Raw genomic sequence first — 14,016 nt, forward strand, 5'->3', positions numbered from 1 at the left:
CCTTATCCAGAGGGACTTACATTTATCTCATTTCTACAACTGAGCAGTTGAGGGTTAAGGACCTTGCTCAAGGGCCCAACAGCGGCAGCTTGGCAGTGCTGGGATTTTAACTCGCGACCTTCCAAATCAGTAGGCCAGTGGAAACTTTGATACTATTTGGCATGGACTGCAGCAATTCAATCATGAAATCTGTTGTCTTAAATTGACAGAAATATTTGGCACCCTTGTCCAGGTTACTGGCACCTGACCAGGTTGAGGACTGTGAACCAGCTGTTCCAGGTGCACTCCTGAATGCAAGGGTCCATAGTATGTGGGACTTGTAGAAAATACAGTAGAGTTTAGATTGGATGATGTCAATTCAATCAGATCACCTGTTCATCTGCCATGGAAGGTAGAGACAAGAAGCTTCTCTGTCTAAAAAGAGACTGGTTACCTGGGTTTACAGGTGGGCTGGACGACCAGCCTCTTCTGTGAAATGCCACAAGGAGTGTCTCCTTATCTGCATTAATTAGGAGCATGCTATTCCAGAAAGTCTGTGCTGCGCCTGCTAGTTAGGACGGGTGAAATATTCACCCACTGAACACTATTAGGAATACTATATTAATACTGGGTAGGGCCTAATTCGCATGAGATTCTTGAGATTAAATTCCCTTGAGATTCTGGTCCATGTTGACATGATTGCACCATGCAATTCCTGCAGATTTTTCAGGTGCACTTACATCTACAAATCACCCGTTAGACCACATCCCAAAGTTTTTCTGATCAGGTGACTGGAAAGGCCACTGAAGAATACTGAACTCATTGTCATGTTCATGAAACCACTTTGAGACAACTTTTGCTTTGTGACAAGGTACTGGAAGTAGCCATTAAATGATGCGTAAATTGTGGCCATGAAGGGATGCACATGGTCAGCAACAATACTCAAATAGGCTGTGGCATTCAAAAGATGACTGATTGGTATTAATAGGCTCAATGTGTGCCAAGAAAACATTCCCCACATCATTACACATGACACAAGGCAGGTTGGGTCCATGTATTCCTACTGTTGGTGCCAAATTCTGATCCTACCATCTGTGTACAGAAATCGAGATTCATCAGATCAGGCTTTTTTTCCTCCCCAGTCTTCAACTGTCCAGTTTTGGTGAACCTGTGCCCACTGCAGCCTCAGCTTTCTGTTCTTATCTGACAGAAGTGGAACCCGACATGGTCTTCCTCTGTTGTAGCTCATCCTCCTCAAGATTCCACATATTGTGCATTCTGAGGTGCCTTTCTGCTCACCACAATTGTACAGAGTGGTTATCTGAGTTACTGTAGCCTTTCTGTCAGCTCCAACCAGTCTGGCCATTCTCCGTTGACCTCTCTCACTGGTTTAACATATTCCCCCATTCTGATGGTTGATGTGAACATGCTGCTGCCACACGATTGGCAGATTAGATCATTTCATGAATGAGTAGGTGTACAAGTGTTCCTAATAAAGTGACTGGTAGGTGTATAGTTGTGTATAACCGCCAGTGACACTCATCGTCATTCATAACAGGAACTCAGAGCACGTTCCAGGGAATGTTGGCTGTATGACAATTGTATTAATATCAAATAGTACATCATACGGTCACTTTGAGAACTTGACTTTGTTGAAGGTCTCAGCATGCATGCAACCGTGCACAAGTAGGTTACTAGGTGATTCTCATTTTCACTGTCAGTTATCACATAACAAGCATTATACATCATTTTCTGCTGAACTCGTATATAGTGGTATCACTGTTGTAAACTTTACCTTTTACAATTTAAAATTAATTAAAAACATACATTATATGGCCAAAGGTTTGTGGACTCCTGACCATCACACCATATGTGCTTTCTGAACATCCTGTTCTAGAGTTAGTCCCCTTTGCTATTATAACAACCACCACTCTTCTGGGAAAGCTTTCTACTCAATTTTGGAGCGTGGCTATGTGTCCATTCAGCCACATGAGCATTAGTGAAGTCAAGCTCTATTGTTGAGTGAGAAGGCCTGGCAAAGAGAGTCAGAATTCCAGTTCATCCCAAAGGTGTTCAGTGGGGTTGAGGTCAGGGCTCTGTGCAGTCCACTCGAGTTCTTCCACTCCAACCTTGGCAAACCATGTCTCCATGGATCTTACTTTGTGCACAGGGACATCGTCATGCTGGAACACATTTGGGCCTCTTCGTTCCAGTGAAGGAAAATCTTAATGCTACTAAGCATTAAGCATAGCAGCACATTCTAGACAAGTGAATGCTTCCAGCATATGGTGTCAACAATTTGGAGAAGGCCCACATATGGGTGTGATGGTCAGGTGTCCACAAACTTGGCTATATAGTGTACATTTACACAGGATCACATTATAGTTTGTTACGGTAATGCGCAAAGACTCACAATAATTTCTTACATATTTATTGACTGTGATATTTTTGTAACTGTCTTTTGTGAAATTTTAATATTGGTTTATCTACAAAGATTGGGATCTGTATTGTACAAATTACACCAGTAAAACATGCACCCCTACTAGTATTCACCATCTTCCACAGCTAAGCATATAACACCACCCTTCACAGACAATAAGACCAATAGTATATGGCTCTGCATTCAGGATATACATATATTAAAGATCGACCAAACAGCAGCAATACAGTAGAAAATCCAAGAGAAATCATTTGAAAAACAGAGGTCAGTGTATGGTTGTGCAAACATGCAGTCATCGGCACAAAGAGAGTGTAATTAAATTAAAGCTTAGCAAAGTGGTTTGTGTTCTGACAGTCCTGTTTTTCGCACTTTAGCTGAATGATCAGAATAAGCAATGAGAAGTATTAGGGAACAATACAAAAAAAGGGAAATCACTTTAGCAGCCAAGGACTATACTAGAGACAGGAGAATAGGGCTTTCTATTTCCAACTAACAATAACAGAGCAAGAAGAAATGCCTCTAGAGAGTAAAAGCCTACACCATGCACATAGTTGGCAAGTGATTAATTAATTAATTATTAATGCCCTTGGCCATGTAAAAAAAAATAAAATAAAATGTTGCTGTTAAGGGAAACACTGCACTTTACAAGCATCCAAAGATTCTAAGAGGATTTAAATCATTATATATAGATATATAAAACGTCTAAGTGTGTGTATTAAAATATTATATTGGTAAATACTCTATATCTGAACATGTAGATTTCAATTTTTAACCATTCACATATTTTTGTACCTGGTTCTGACTTGAAAGAACTTATTGTCAAGGCACACTTTCTTCACTGATGAAGGCAGTGTGAAGGATGCATATCAGTGCATATAAATAAATATGATAGAGAGAGAAAGAGAAAGCTACAATAGGAGCTATTATTTCTAGATTCATAATGAGACCAAGAGATTGAAATTACAGTGAATTAAAGTTAATTTAAAGGGATAATCTACAGTGAGCACCTATAAACTTACTGGGATGAGCATTAAAAACGATGAAACATTCAGTTCCATGAATACATCCAATTTCAGCCCAATATGATATAAGAGGGATTGGGGGAAGAAAAAAACAAAACAAATGAAAATAAATAAATTAAATAAATAAATAAATAAACGCAACAATTCAATAACACTTCCTAAAAGTTTGTATCCATAATACACTGCAAACGCATCTAGAACATGTTGTATACCCACCCAATTATGAGCAGGCCCAATTATGCTCTCCTGGACACCCAGCCATTTCATGCTTTTGCAGATGCGCTCTTAAGGAGCAAGTTAATATATTCCTGAAAAATTGCAATGTCTTACACAATGGCATACATGAGAATACATTTACTGTATTATAAAAACAAGCTGCAAAGGAAGTGTTATCCAAATTTTTTTTACTGGCCATAATCTTAATCAACCTCTAATTTTCAAACATTACATAGTGTCTGAACGTATAATCAATTACAATACTGACCAGAAGAGTCTTTTTTTTTTTTCTCCAAAAGGCTTTTCTACTCCTTGTATTCAAAAAGATGTGGGGCTAAATTAAATTAAAATGTAAAACTCATGGGCTGATTAAGAGTTATGCTATGTGGTATTGCTACATTTTGGCAAAAAAAAAAAAAATTAATAAAATAAAATAAAAACCAGCAGAAACAACAATAAAAAAACCAAAAACATGTAGTTTGTAGAGTGAAGAATAATGGCACAATATGTTAAATATTTACTCAAACCCCAAAAAGAGAAAAGACACAAGCAGTCAAACCATTCAACAATCTACAGATTAGAATGAAAATATACAGTTGTGACGACCAGAAAATCCTGAGAGTTGAACTAAGTGTGTTTCAATATTAAAAATACATTCAAGACATGAATGAAGTGCCAACTAACTGACAAACCTGTCTGTGTTGTGGTATAAATGCAACACTACAAGCTTAAAGTTAGAAATAAGTAAATAGGTTTACATTTCCATGCTTACAATTTCCACAAATGGGTAAATGTCAATATCACACCTTTTAACATATACTTGAAAAAGTGAACAAAAATGATCACTACTACTGAACAACTTTTTGTATAATGTGTGTGTGTGTGTGTGTGAGTGTGTGTGTGTGTGTTATTATGATTGATTATGGTGGCGAACTTCAAATTAAATACTTGGGCAGTAAGTACACATCAGTGCAAAGACAAATAGGATGTATGGTCTATTGACTATATGTGAACAGTGAGAAATAGTGTTTCACACAGAAATGTGTCATTTACATAGGAACCTGAACGGGAATAATGGAAAAGGGCTATATCCATGTCAAAGACACTTCAGCAAAATTGAGGCCAAACTGAAATACTGCTAACGGTCCAGTGGCACAATAAAATAACTCTTAAATTACTCGGCATTTGGTTAAGAAAATGTTCAAACCTCTGTTAAAACTAATCAAAGTTGAGTTGTTTTGTAATCTAGAAATAAATGGATTATAGTAATTAAATAAATCAGGGCCTACATTTAGCTTCAGAAGCTATATTAACCACTCAGTCTGCATATATGTTCAACTGAATGATGTGATGCTGCTCTAAAAACTCATTAAAGGAAAACTTGACACCAAAAACAAAAGACACAGGAGACCCATAGGCATAGATAAATCCTACTCGAAAATGATCGACAGGTGATTGGGAGAGGTTAAAGATTTTGTTCCCTAAAGACCAAAGGGCTTTCCACAATGGTCTCCTCCAAAAATGGTGACCTCCAAAGAAAATGATGAAAATGATGAGATAGTTCTTGAGTAAAGTATCATATAGAGAAGAAGAAAGAATCCATGTTGCTGTTGTTTTATGAGAAACTGCAGTGAGTGGAGAGGTGAGAGGCTGGATCCTTTCTCTGACTCCATCAGGTAAGCCCACTGATAGGCACAGGGCACTGTGCTGAGTCAGAGGGCATGGATAGTACCACACAGCCAAACAGCCCTTTAAAACAGCTGGATCATTGACTCTCTTGACTTGCCAACACCGATCCATTTCACTGGCCCAGATAAGGAAACAGTTAGTAAATGTGTATGTGTTATTATACCTAGTGCTAAAACCTTGACACTATTAAGGACAATTAATAAATGTACTCAAACCATTAATGACAATTAACGATGGTTATCAAAAACCTAATTGTATAACTACTCAAATTAATGAAGCAGAATCTCTTACCAGGCAACTTAAGGTACTCCTCAATGAAGCGTACGTATTTCTGTGCATTCTCAGGAAGTTCCTCAAAGGTTCTAGCAGCTGAGGTGTTGCTGTTCCAGCCAGGCAAAGTCTCATACTGGACCTCGACCTTATGTAGCACCTCCTGATTTGCTGCCAAAATGAAGTCTCTTCAGGCATCTCTATAGTTTTCCAGTACTTTTTGACAAAACTAATCATGAGCAAACCATTATAGGACATGACAGTAAATACATTGTTTGCTTGGGAGTATCATATTGTGAAGAAGAAGGAATCCACTGTTTTTTTTGAGTGTGTGAATGTTTAAAAATATAACGTGACCTCCACAATTATCAGAAATGAACTATTGTAACATTACCTGGGCTCCAGAATGGTACAACAGAAAAGCATTAACCCTATTGGTGGGAGGTCAAATTTCATAAGATAATAATAATATGTTTATAAGAAGACTCAGTACTATCGATCTCTTCAGGGAATGCTGTCCCTGTAGGTTTGAACTTAAAATATTACTCATTGCATCTGTTGTTCTTTTTTTAATTTTATTCTTCCTTGTTTTTATGAGGGGTGCCAATAATTCTAGAGGACACGATGAAAGAATTTACGTTGTTAAGGATGTTTTCTCACCTATTAGTCAGTTTTTATGTAGTCCAGTTTGGTTGTCCAGAATACAAATGCAAGTGGGACAGACAAAATATTTGCTAGGAGTGTGTGGTGGAATAGCCTTGCTATGGCAGGGCTTGAAACATATTCACATATGTTTTTGATTCACAGGTCATGTTGTGCATTTAGCTGAATGAGGGCTGAATTCTCACTGCATCCTAATCACAATATTGGATGTGGCCAAATACTAACTAATTTCAAGAGTCTTTGGTCCACACTAGAGTGTGATTGCTGTGTTTGTCTCAGTCCAGCTGAATCACTAAACACACCCAGATTTCATTCAAAAGACTGAATACTGTACAGAAGAGTGCAACAGTTTGCATCTCCACGGTTTTTACAGAAATGTGAATTCCATTTTATTAAAAATGTAATATCCTTCAACATCCATCCATTTTCTGTACCACTTATCCTTACTGGGTCACGGGGAACCTGGAGCCTATCCCAGGGAGAATGGGGCATAAGGCTGGGGACACCCTGGATGGGGTGCCAATCCATCGCAGGGTACAATCACACACACATTCACAAACCCATTCATACACTACGGACACTTTCTTTTATCCTGCAACATGACAATCTAAAACACAAGGAAAATCAACAGAAAAATAACCAATAGAAAGAAATCAAAATTTTGCTATGACAATCTCAGCCTCCAGACCTGAGTGAAAGAAAGCAAGAGAATGATCTCTGGTAGAGTAAGATCAGATCATTTACAATGGAGAGGATCCAAACACTGTCACACTGTCAGTTATTTTATAATATTTAGATCACATTTTAAATAGGGAAATGCACACATATAAACCAATATCATTGTTTTATTTATTCACTATTAATATCACAGTGTGCAATCCATCCATCCATCTTCAACCTCTTACTCCTTTTCAGGCTCGCGGGGGAACCTGGAGCCTATCCCAGGGCACAAGGCGTGGTACACCCTGGACAGGGTGCCAATCCATCACAGGGCACAATCACATACACATTCACACACCCATTCATACACTACGGACACTTTAGACATGCCAATCAGCCTACCATGCATGTCTTTGGACTGGGGGAGGAAACCGGAGTAACCCGGAGGAAACCCCCGCAGCACGGGGAGAACATGCAAACTCCACACACACAGAGCCGCGGGAATCATCACAGTGTGCGATATTTTTATCATTTTTGTCTGATAATGAATGAGCATTCTAACACAGTAAATGTCTTGTTGCTGCAAATCTTATTTATTTGTTTGTTTGCTTTTTCAATAGGTGAGAAATTGCGCTCACCTGTATATACACTGTATGGCCAAAAGTATGTGGACACCCAACCATCAAACCTATATGTGCTTTTTAAACATCCCATTCCAGATTTAGTCTGCCTTTGCTGCTATAATAACCTCCACCCTTCCACTAAATTTTGAATCATGGTTGTGGGGATTTGTAACCATTCATCCAGAAGAGCATTACTGAGGTCAGGTTCTGATGTCGAGCGAGGCGGAAAGGGGTGCAGTCTGCATTCTAATTCATCCCCAAGGTGTTCAGTGGGACTGGGCTCTGGGCAGGACACTCAAGTTCTTCCACACTCTCGCTTTTTGCACAGGGGCATTGTCATGCTGGAACAGGTTTGGGCCCCTTAGTTTCAGTGAAGAGAAATTGCAATGCTACAGCACACAAAGGCATCCTATACAATTGTGTGCTTCCAACTTTGTGGCAACAGATTTGGTAAGATCCACATACAGGTGTGATGGTCAGAGGTGTTCACAAAATGTTTAGCCATACAGTGCATGAAAGCATGTAATTGTGTAATATTTGTGAGAAACATTATGTGTGTTTGCCTACTCACCTGGGAAATATGATATGAATTCGTTGTCCACCTTATAACCCACACCAACTTTGATTTCGGGGAAGATGTCCAGGATGTCTAATTTGGTTAGAGCCAAGCTAAAGAGGATGCACGTTTGAACAGTCACACAGAACGACACCAGTAAATACACAGGTACACATCAAACTCAGATTGGCAAAGGTAGTGAATAAAATAATATTCATAAGAAATTGTTTATATTTGATGAGCTTTTAAACTTCAGAAGCATATACAGCATCTCAAAGTTAAAACTGAAAGACGATGAGATGGAAACTCACGCAGTGAAACCGTTGATCATGTGCGCATATTTGACAAGCACCAGATCTAGCCAACCGCATCTCCTTTTGCGGCCTGTGGTCACACCCACCTCCTTCCCTCTTGTCTGAAGCAGCTCTCCAATTTCCTTAAAAAACAGTCACTGACAGTCAGTAAGCCATTTTATTCACACAGATCTCAGTCAGGGTTTTTCCTAATCAACCTAAGGTGTATCAAAGCAAATATTTTTTCCCCCAATGCTTGTATCCTCCACTACATGACGCTGCCAAACACTTAAAAACAGGCTAGAAAATGTAAGTTTGTTTCATGTATTGTGGAACATATTAAAGCGGGAGGAACTGTCTATAAGCTGTTGCAATGCAAAACAGGCTCATCTATTCAATTCCACGAATTACTTTACACCTCTTAATAATACAGCTGGATTTCAAGCTCAACCTGAGAAAACACAGGGACCCGCATGTGTGTACACACACCAAACTCTTGTTCCTGGTTGCTCTGCGTCACAGGAATCTTCTAAAGCAATTCAGAAGACAAAAGATGCCTGAGCTAGGTTCAATGTTCAAATTGCACTCCATGATGTCAGGTGTGTCTTCCTGCTTTTCTGACATTACAGGAGATGAGTGCTCAAAGAGGGAACTTATACAAGGTACTGGTCAATGTAACGCTAGTGCAATAAGAGCTCCGAGCTAAAGGAGATGCTTACATTATTCTGTTCAGATGGGAAGGCTCCGATGCCCACTCGGGTGGTGTAGGCCTTGACAACTCCATAGACCTCCCCCACGTTCTGAGGTGGCATGCCCAGGCCCGTACACACCCCACCCACAGTACAGTTGGACGAGGTTACGAAAGGGTAAGTTCCTGAAAAGATAGAATCATGTCACTACCGAAAGTGTAACATACTAGGGAACCTTTTACACTAACTGAGTCAGTTTCTTCATTCAGTGTCTCACTTTGGTTTCAATACATGGGAATAAAATGGCACAGATATGCTGACTTCACTAATTTATTAGCACCTCAAGGACAAAACATGTGCTGTACGGGAAACTATCAGAAACACCCTGAACAAAACAAAGCGATCTAGAAGTGGAAAAAAACAACATGTCATTAACAAACAGTGAATCTGTTCTGTACATCATCTTCTATCAGCAGATGGAAAGAGCAATCATTTCAACTACTCTCTTCTAAAAGTAGCGTGATCATTTATGCACCCTGTGCAAAGCAAAACGATTAAAGGTTAAAGCCCAACAAGTGTGCCTTCTAATAATACAGTATAAACTTGTTTAATTACAGTGCTTGGCATATTCCTGAGCCCTCAATCAATCTGGTAAACAGGATTCTACTCACAACATAACAGTGTTGTGGTTACACATACATTTTAACAAAAGAGTAAACATGCTGAAAGTAACTAGTGTTCAAAACAAACATGCAGAGTGGCATGTGGGTTCCAGGACTCCAGGTACATTAACCATAGACCTTGATCTGTGAAAGACTCACCTGCGGATATGAGATGATGTTCCGGCAAGCTTTCAAAAGGAAATTGTTAATATTGGCTGGTTAATATAATGTTCTTTCACTCGCACGAGGTTGGGAATGGAATGAGCTGTACTTGTCCCTCCCAAATTCCTGCAGATTTTACTTGTTGTTTCAGCCTAGGCAACTTACCAAAGTCAATGTCCAGCAGGGCAGCATTGGCACCTTCCACCAGTATCTTTTTAGGTGCACCGTGTAGAGCCTCGTACATGAAGAACACGCCGTCCTTTACCATGGGTTTTATTCGTTCCACATATGCCTGACAGAAAAAATACAAAAACAAACAAAAAACACTGCTCTCTAAGTAAGCTCATATGTGAAAATAGTGGTTGAGACAGACTTGCTGGTATTACACCTTACACAGTGATTCTGCTAAAGTGTGTACGTCAACTGCTTTCTTTAAATTAGATCACAGATTAAATTGACATTTTAATAACTGCGCTGCAAAAAAAAAAGTCATCTTAGCAAGTGAAAATCTCTTGAACGTAGCCAAACGTATCTAGTATTTCTCATAATAAGATTGCAATAAACCAAATATAAGATCATTAAACCTATTTATGAACATTGTTACTCATCTCAAGTTTGTGGGTTTGTTATTCTGTTTTCAGATAATTTAGCTTCTTTTTAGAAACAAATGCTTAAAATGAGTGAAATGATCTGCCAATCATTTGCACAGGACTATTTCGAGCTTGAACTGAGCACAAATGGCTTAAAATAGGATTAATAATCGTATATTTGGTTTATTGTAATCTTATAATAGGGAATCTTATATAAATTTGACTATATTCAAGGTATTTCCACTTGCTAACGTGTGTAACAGTGCAGTCTCATCGACACTGGATGATATTTATGTGCTTGAAGCACTGATGTTTTCAGTGTTTCAGACCATTAATAGAAATCCTCAAAGCACGCCAAGCCTATATTGAGAGACTAAGGCTATGGCTAGAGGCCAAAAATGGTCAGACAGAAGCCTTGCACTCAGGAACTCAAAGAGAAGCCTTGCACTCAGGAACTCAAAAGCTGTCTGTGTAAATTATGATCTGAGAATCGGCAGCTCACCTTCAGTTTCTCTAGCTCCCCATCAACATCCATCTCCAATGATGGGTACATAGACTTGTACTGTGAGGCCAAGTTTTTATACCTATAAATGACAAGGACCAAGGCATGAAAAGGTTCAAATACACCAAACTGGAGCATTTAAAGTTTACTTAAAATGTCTTAAACTATCTTTTCATTATGTTGTTAGATCATCCATCTATCATACACAGGGTCGCGGGGGGAGCCTGGAACCAGAGGACACCCTGGACACCTCATCACAGGGCACAATCACACACTACGGACAATTTGGAAATGCCAAACCACCCACAATCCATGTCTTTAGACTGGGGAAGGAAACCAAAGTACCAAGACGGAACCCCTGAAGCACAGGGAGAACATGCAAACTCTGCACACACAGGGCTTGAAACGCCCAACCCCATAGGTACGAAGCAAACGTGCTAATCACTATCTACGTAAGAGTAGGCTAAATCTATGAATAATGGTAGCTTTTGCTTGACATTTCAAGAATGGGTTACGAATGGGAAAACGCTCTACAGATATAAACCAGTTTGTACAGCTGATTACGTCTATTACCATTACACATGGATCTGTGAATAGAGTCAGTTAAGAGATGCCCTCACTTCTCTGAGAATTGCTCAAAGTCAGACAAAAGGTCACATATTCTGAGGCCGCTCCTTGCAGCCTTTGCTGAGTAGACAGGCCCGATACCCTTTTTCGTTGTTCCTAAACTGGAAAGACAGAATGAGACAGACATAAGACTCTCACAACAACTAGCTCAGATTCTAAGAAAAGCATTATAAAATAAATAAAGAAATAAATACATTAAAAAAAATTAAAATAAAAATTATCTTGTAGATAATTCACTCAGCAAAGTATGGTCGCTGAAAACTGGGAGGAGATAAAAGATCAGAAACAAAAGATTTCTTTAGTCGTTGCATTTTTAGCAGAAACAGTGCTTACTTTTTGCCAGCTTGCTGCTGCCTCTCTTGTTCTTGAACTCCATCCACAGCTTGATGGAAATCAAACACTGTAGACAGAGCGTGTGTAGATGACTACTACTACTACTATTACTACTACATTATCTGCGTTAGAAACTTTAGCTAATTTGTTTATTCCAGTGCACTGTTAATAACCAGAACCTGCCTTGAGAACCTACAATTGTGTGAATGGATGCAAAATGCACATCAAAGAATTTACTACGTTAAGGAATGTATCTACAATGTAGACACATTTACAATCTGCTTTTCATTATACATGCTTAAAGTGTTAACAAGCTCATGTGGGCATTCAGGGGAAAGCGGGTGAGAACTTTTCGTGCAAATTGTATTACATTTGATGGATCGAAAATAAATCATTCCTGATAATGCTGGGTCCTGAGAGGCAGAAGCTGCACATACCAATATGGGCGCGGTCTGAAATGACAAGACGCTTCTCCCAGCCCTCCAGTCCTGGAATCGCACACAGTAAGATTTCGGTTAGTGCTCTCAGACACACGCAGAAACATGCATGAGACGACTGTGTTTGTGTTTTGTGAATACTCGAACACACCTTTACCCTTCCGTACATTTTTCTCAGCCTCCTCGAAGAGGCCAGGAAGGTGAATCACAACGCCATTACCTGTGGTGAGAGATGAGTCATGCAGATACTTGGGGTAGGATGAGGAACAAACACTAGTAATGCACAGGACTGCATACAGTGGACATGATAATGCAGTGATAAAGAGTACTCCAAATAGATATGTTTATATCTGTACTTCCGCATGCGCAAATTAGAAGCTGCTAAGAGCTGTCTGAACACAACATACTTTTTCATGAATTAGCATGATGAAATACGTTGCTATTTAAAAGTTAAAAGGCTCGCTGTGCATCGTCATTACTCCTTCTCGAGCACAGGAGTTGCTGACACATTATTCAGAGAGCCATTTGCGAAATAGGGTCGATGCAGATAAATCTGGAACTGCACCATGCTGCATGATTTGGTCCAGGGTATGGCACAAGTCTAACTGAATAAAAATTCTTATAGTACAATTCTACTTCTGTAGTTTAAAAAAAAGTACTTTTTTGAAATACTCACCAATAAAGGCTGTGACATTAGGATTGATAATGCCACTAGGTAAAAGGTGAAAGTCATACTCTACAGAGTCCACCACAACCGTGTGTCCTGCGTTGTTGCCTCCCTACAGAGACACAATGGTATGAAAAGGAATTAATTGACAAAAGAGTCTTACATGGGCAACCTCTGAGTAATTACAATGACTCAATTAAAGAAATGTGTTCCCTTCTAAAAGAACTGTACTTCATGCTGCTTTGACATGGCCTTTTCGTCTTGCATAACGATGTAGCTTCAAAGAAAAGTGCACGGCATATTTTAAGTCTCAAATCTGTTATGCTCTTTTTTTCTGCGTTAAACATCTCACCTGTACAGTGGTCAATATTTTCACGTAACTCTACGTTCAATATTTGCACTATGTGAAGATATACTCATATGCTCTGGAGCAGATGTGCTCAGAAAGCCATGATTTCAGCTCGGGTGGATACCTTACAAACACATCCACACAAAACCTCTGTCATTTGTTTCTGTGTTTCCAGGACCAGGGGTCTTCAAACTTTTAGCAGTCAGAGATCATTAACTATAACAAAAAAAACTCCAAGGACTGCTTCAGTACAGATTAATTTACTATTCACATATCATTATTTAAATGTCTACCACAACATTAGCCATAACATTAAAACCACCTGCCTAATATTTGTGCCACCAAAACAGCTCTGACCCGTCAAGGCATGGACATCCTCAAGATCTCTGAAGGCGTGCTGTGGTATCTGGCACCAAGATGTAATCAGCAGATGCGTTAAGTCTTGTAAGTTGCGAGGTGGGGCCTCCATGGATCGGACTTATTTGTCCAGCACATCCCACAGATGCTCGATCGGACTGAGATCTGGGCTCGATCGGCTTGACATTTGGAACCCAAGGCAACACCTTGAACTCTTTGCAGTGTTTCAA

The 14,016-nt window shown here is 39.4% G+C and overlaps 1 protein-coding gene across 1 annotated transcript in view; it reads right to left on the minus strand.

The window, feature by feature from the left end:
* Positions 1-2,394: 2,394 nt before the first annotated feature.
* The window catches only part of adss2 (adenylosuccinate synthase 2), a 32,705-nt gene continuing 21,083 nt past the window's right edge, over positions 2,395-14,016 (minus strand). The window contains exons 2-13 of the mRNA XM_017464437.2: positions 13,090-13,192; positions 12,565-12,633; positions 12,414-12,464; positions 11,977-12,043; positions 11,637-11,744; positions 11,017-11,098; positions 10,090-10,216; positions 9,131-9,285; positions 8,430-8,554; positions 8,134-8,231; positions 5,638-5,787; positions 2,395-5,461 (exon numbers count right to left, since the gene is read on the minus strand). Coding sequence (XP_017319926.1) covers positions 5,409-5,461; positions 5,638-5,787; positions 8,134-8,231; positions 8,430-8,554; positions 9,131-9,285; positions 10,090-10,216; positions 11,017-11,098; positions 11,637-11,744; positions 11,977-12,043; positions 12,414-12,464; positions 12,565-12,633; positions 13,090-13,192 — 1,188 coding nt within the window. The 3' untranslated portion in view covers positions 2,395-5,408. The remainder of the gene's footprint in view (positions 5,462-5,637; positions 5,788-8,133; positions 8,232-8,429; positions 8,555-9,130; positions 9,286-10,089; positions 10,217-11,016; positions 11,099-11,636; positions 11,745-11,976; positions 12,044-12,413; positions 12,465-12,564; positions 12,634-13,089; positions 13,193-14,016) is intronic.

This window comes from Ictalurus punctatus, chromosome 3 (assembly GCF_001660625.3).
Source record: "Ictalurus punctatus breed USDA103 chromosome 3, Coco_2.0, whole genome shotgun sequence".
Taxonomy (NCBI): domain Eukaryota; kingdom Metazoa; phylum Chordata; class Actinopteri; order Siluriformes; family Ictaluridae; genus Ictalurus; species Ictalurus punctatus.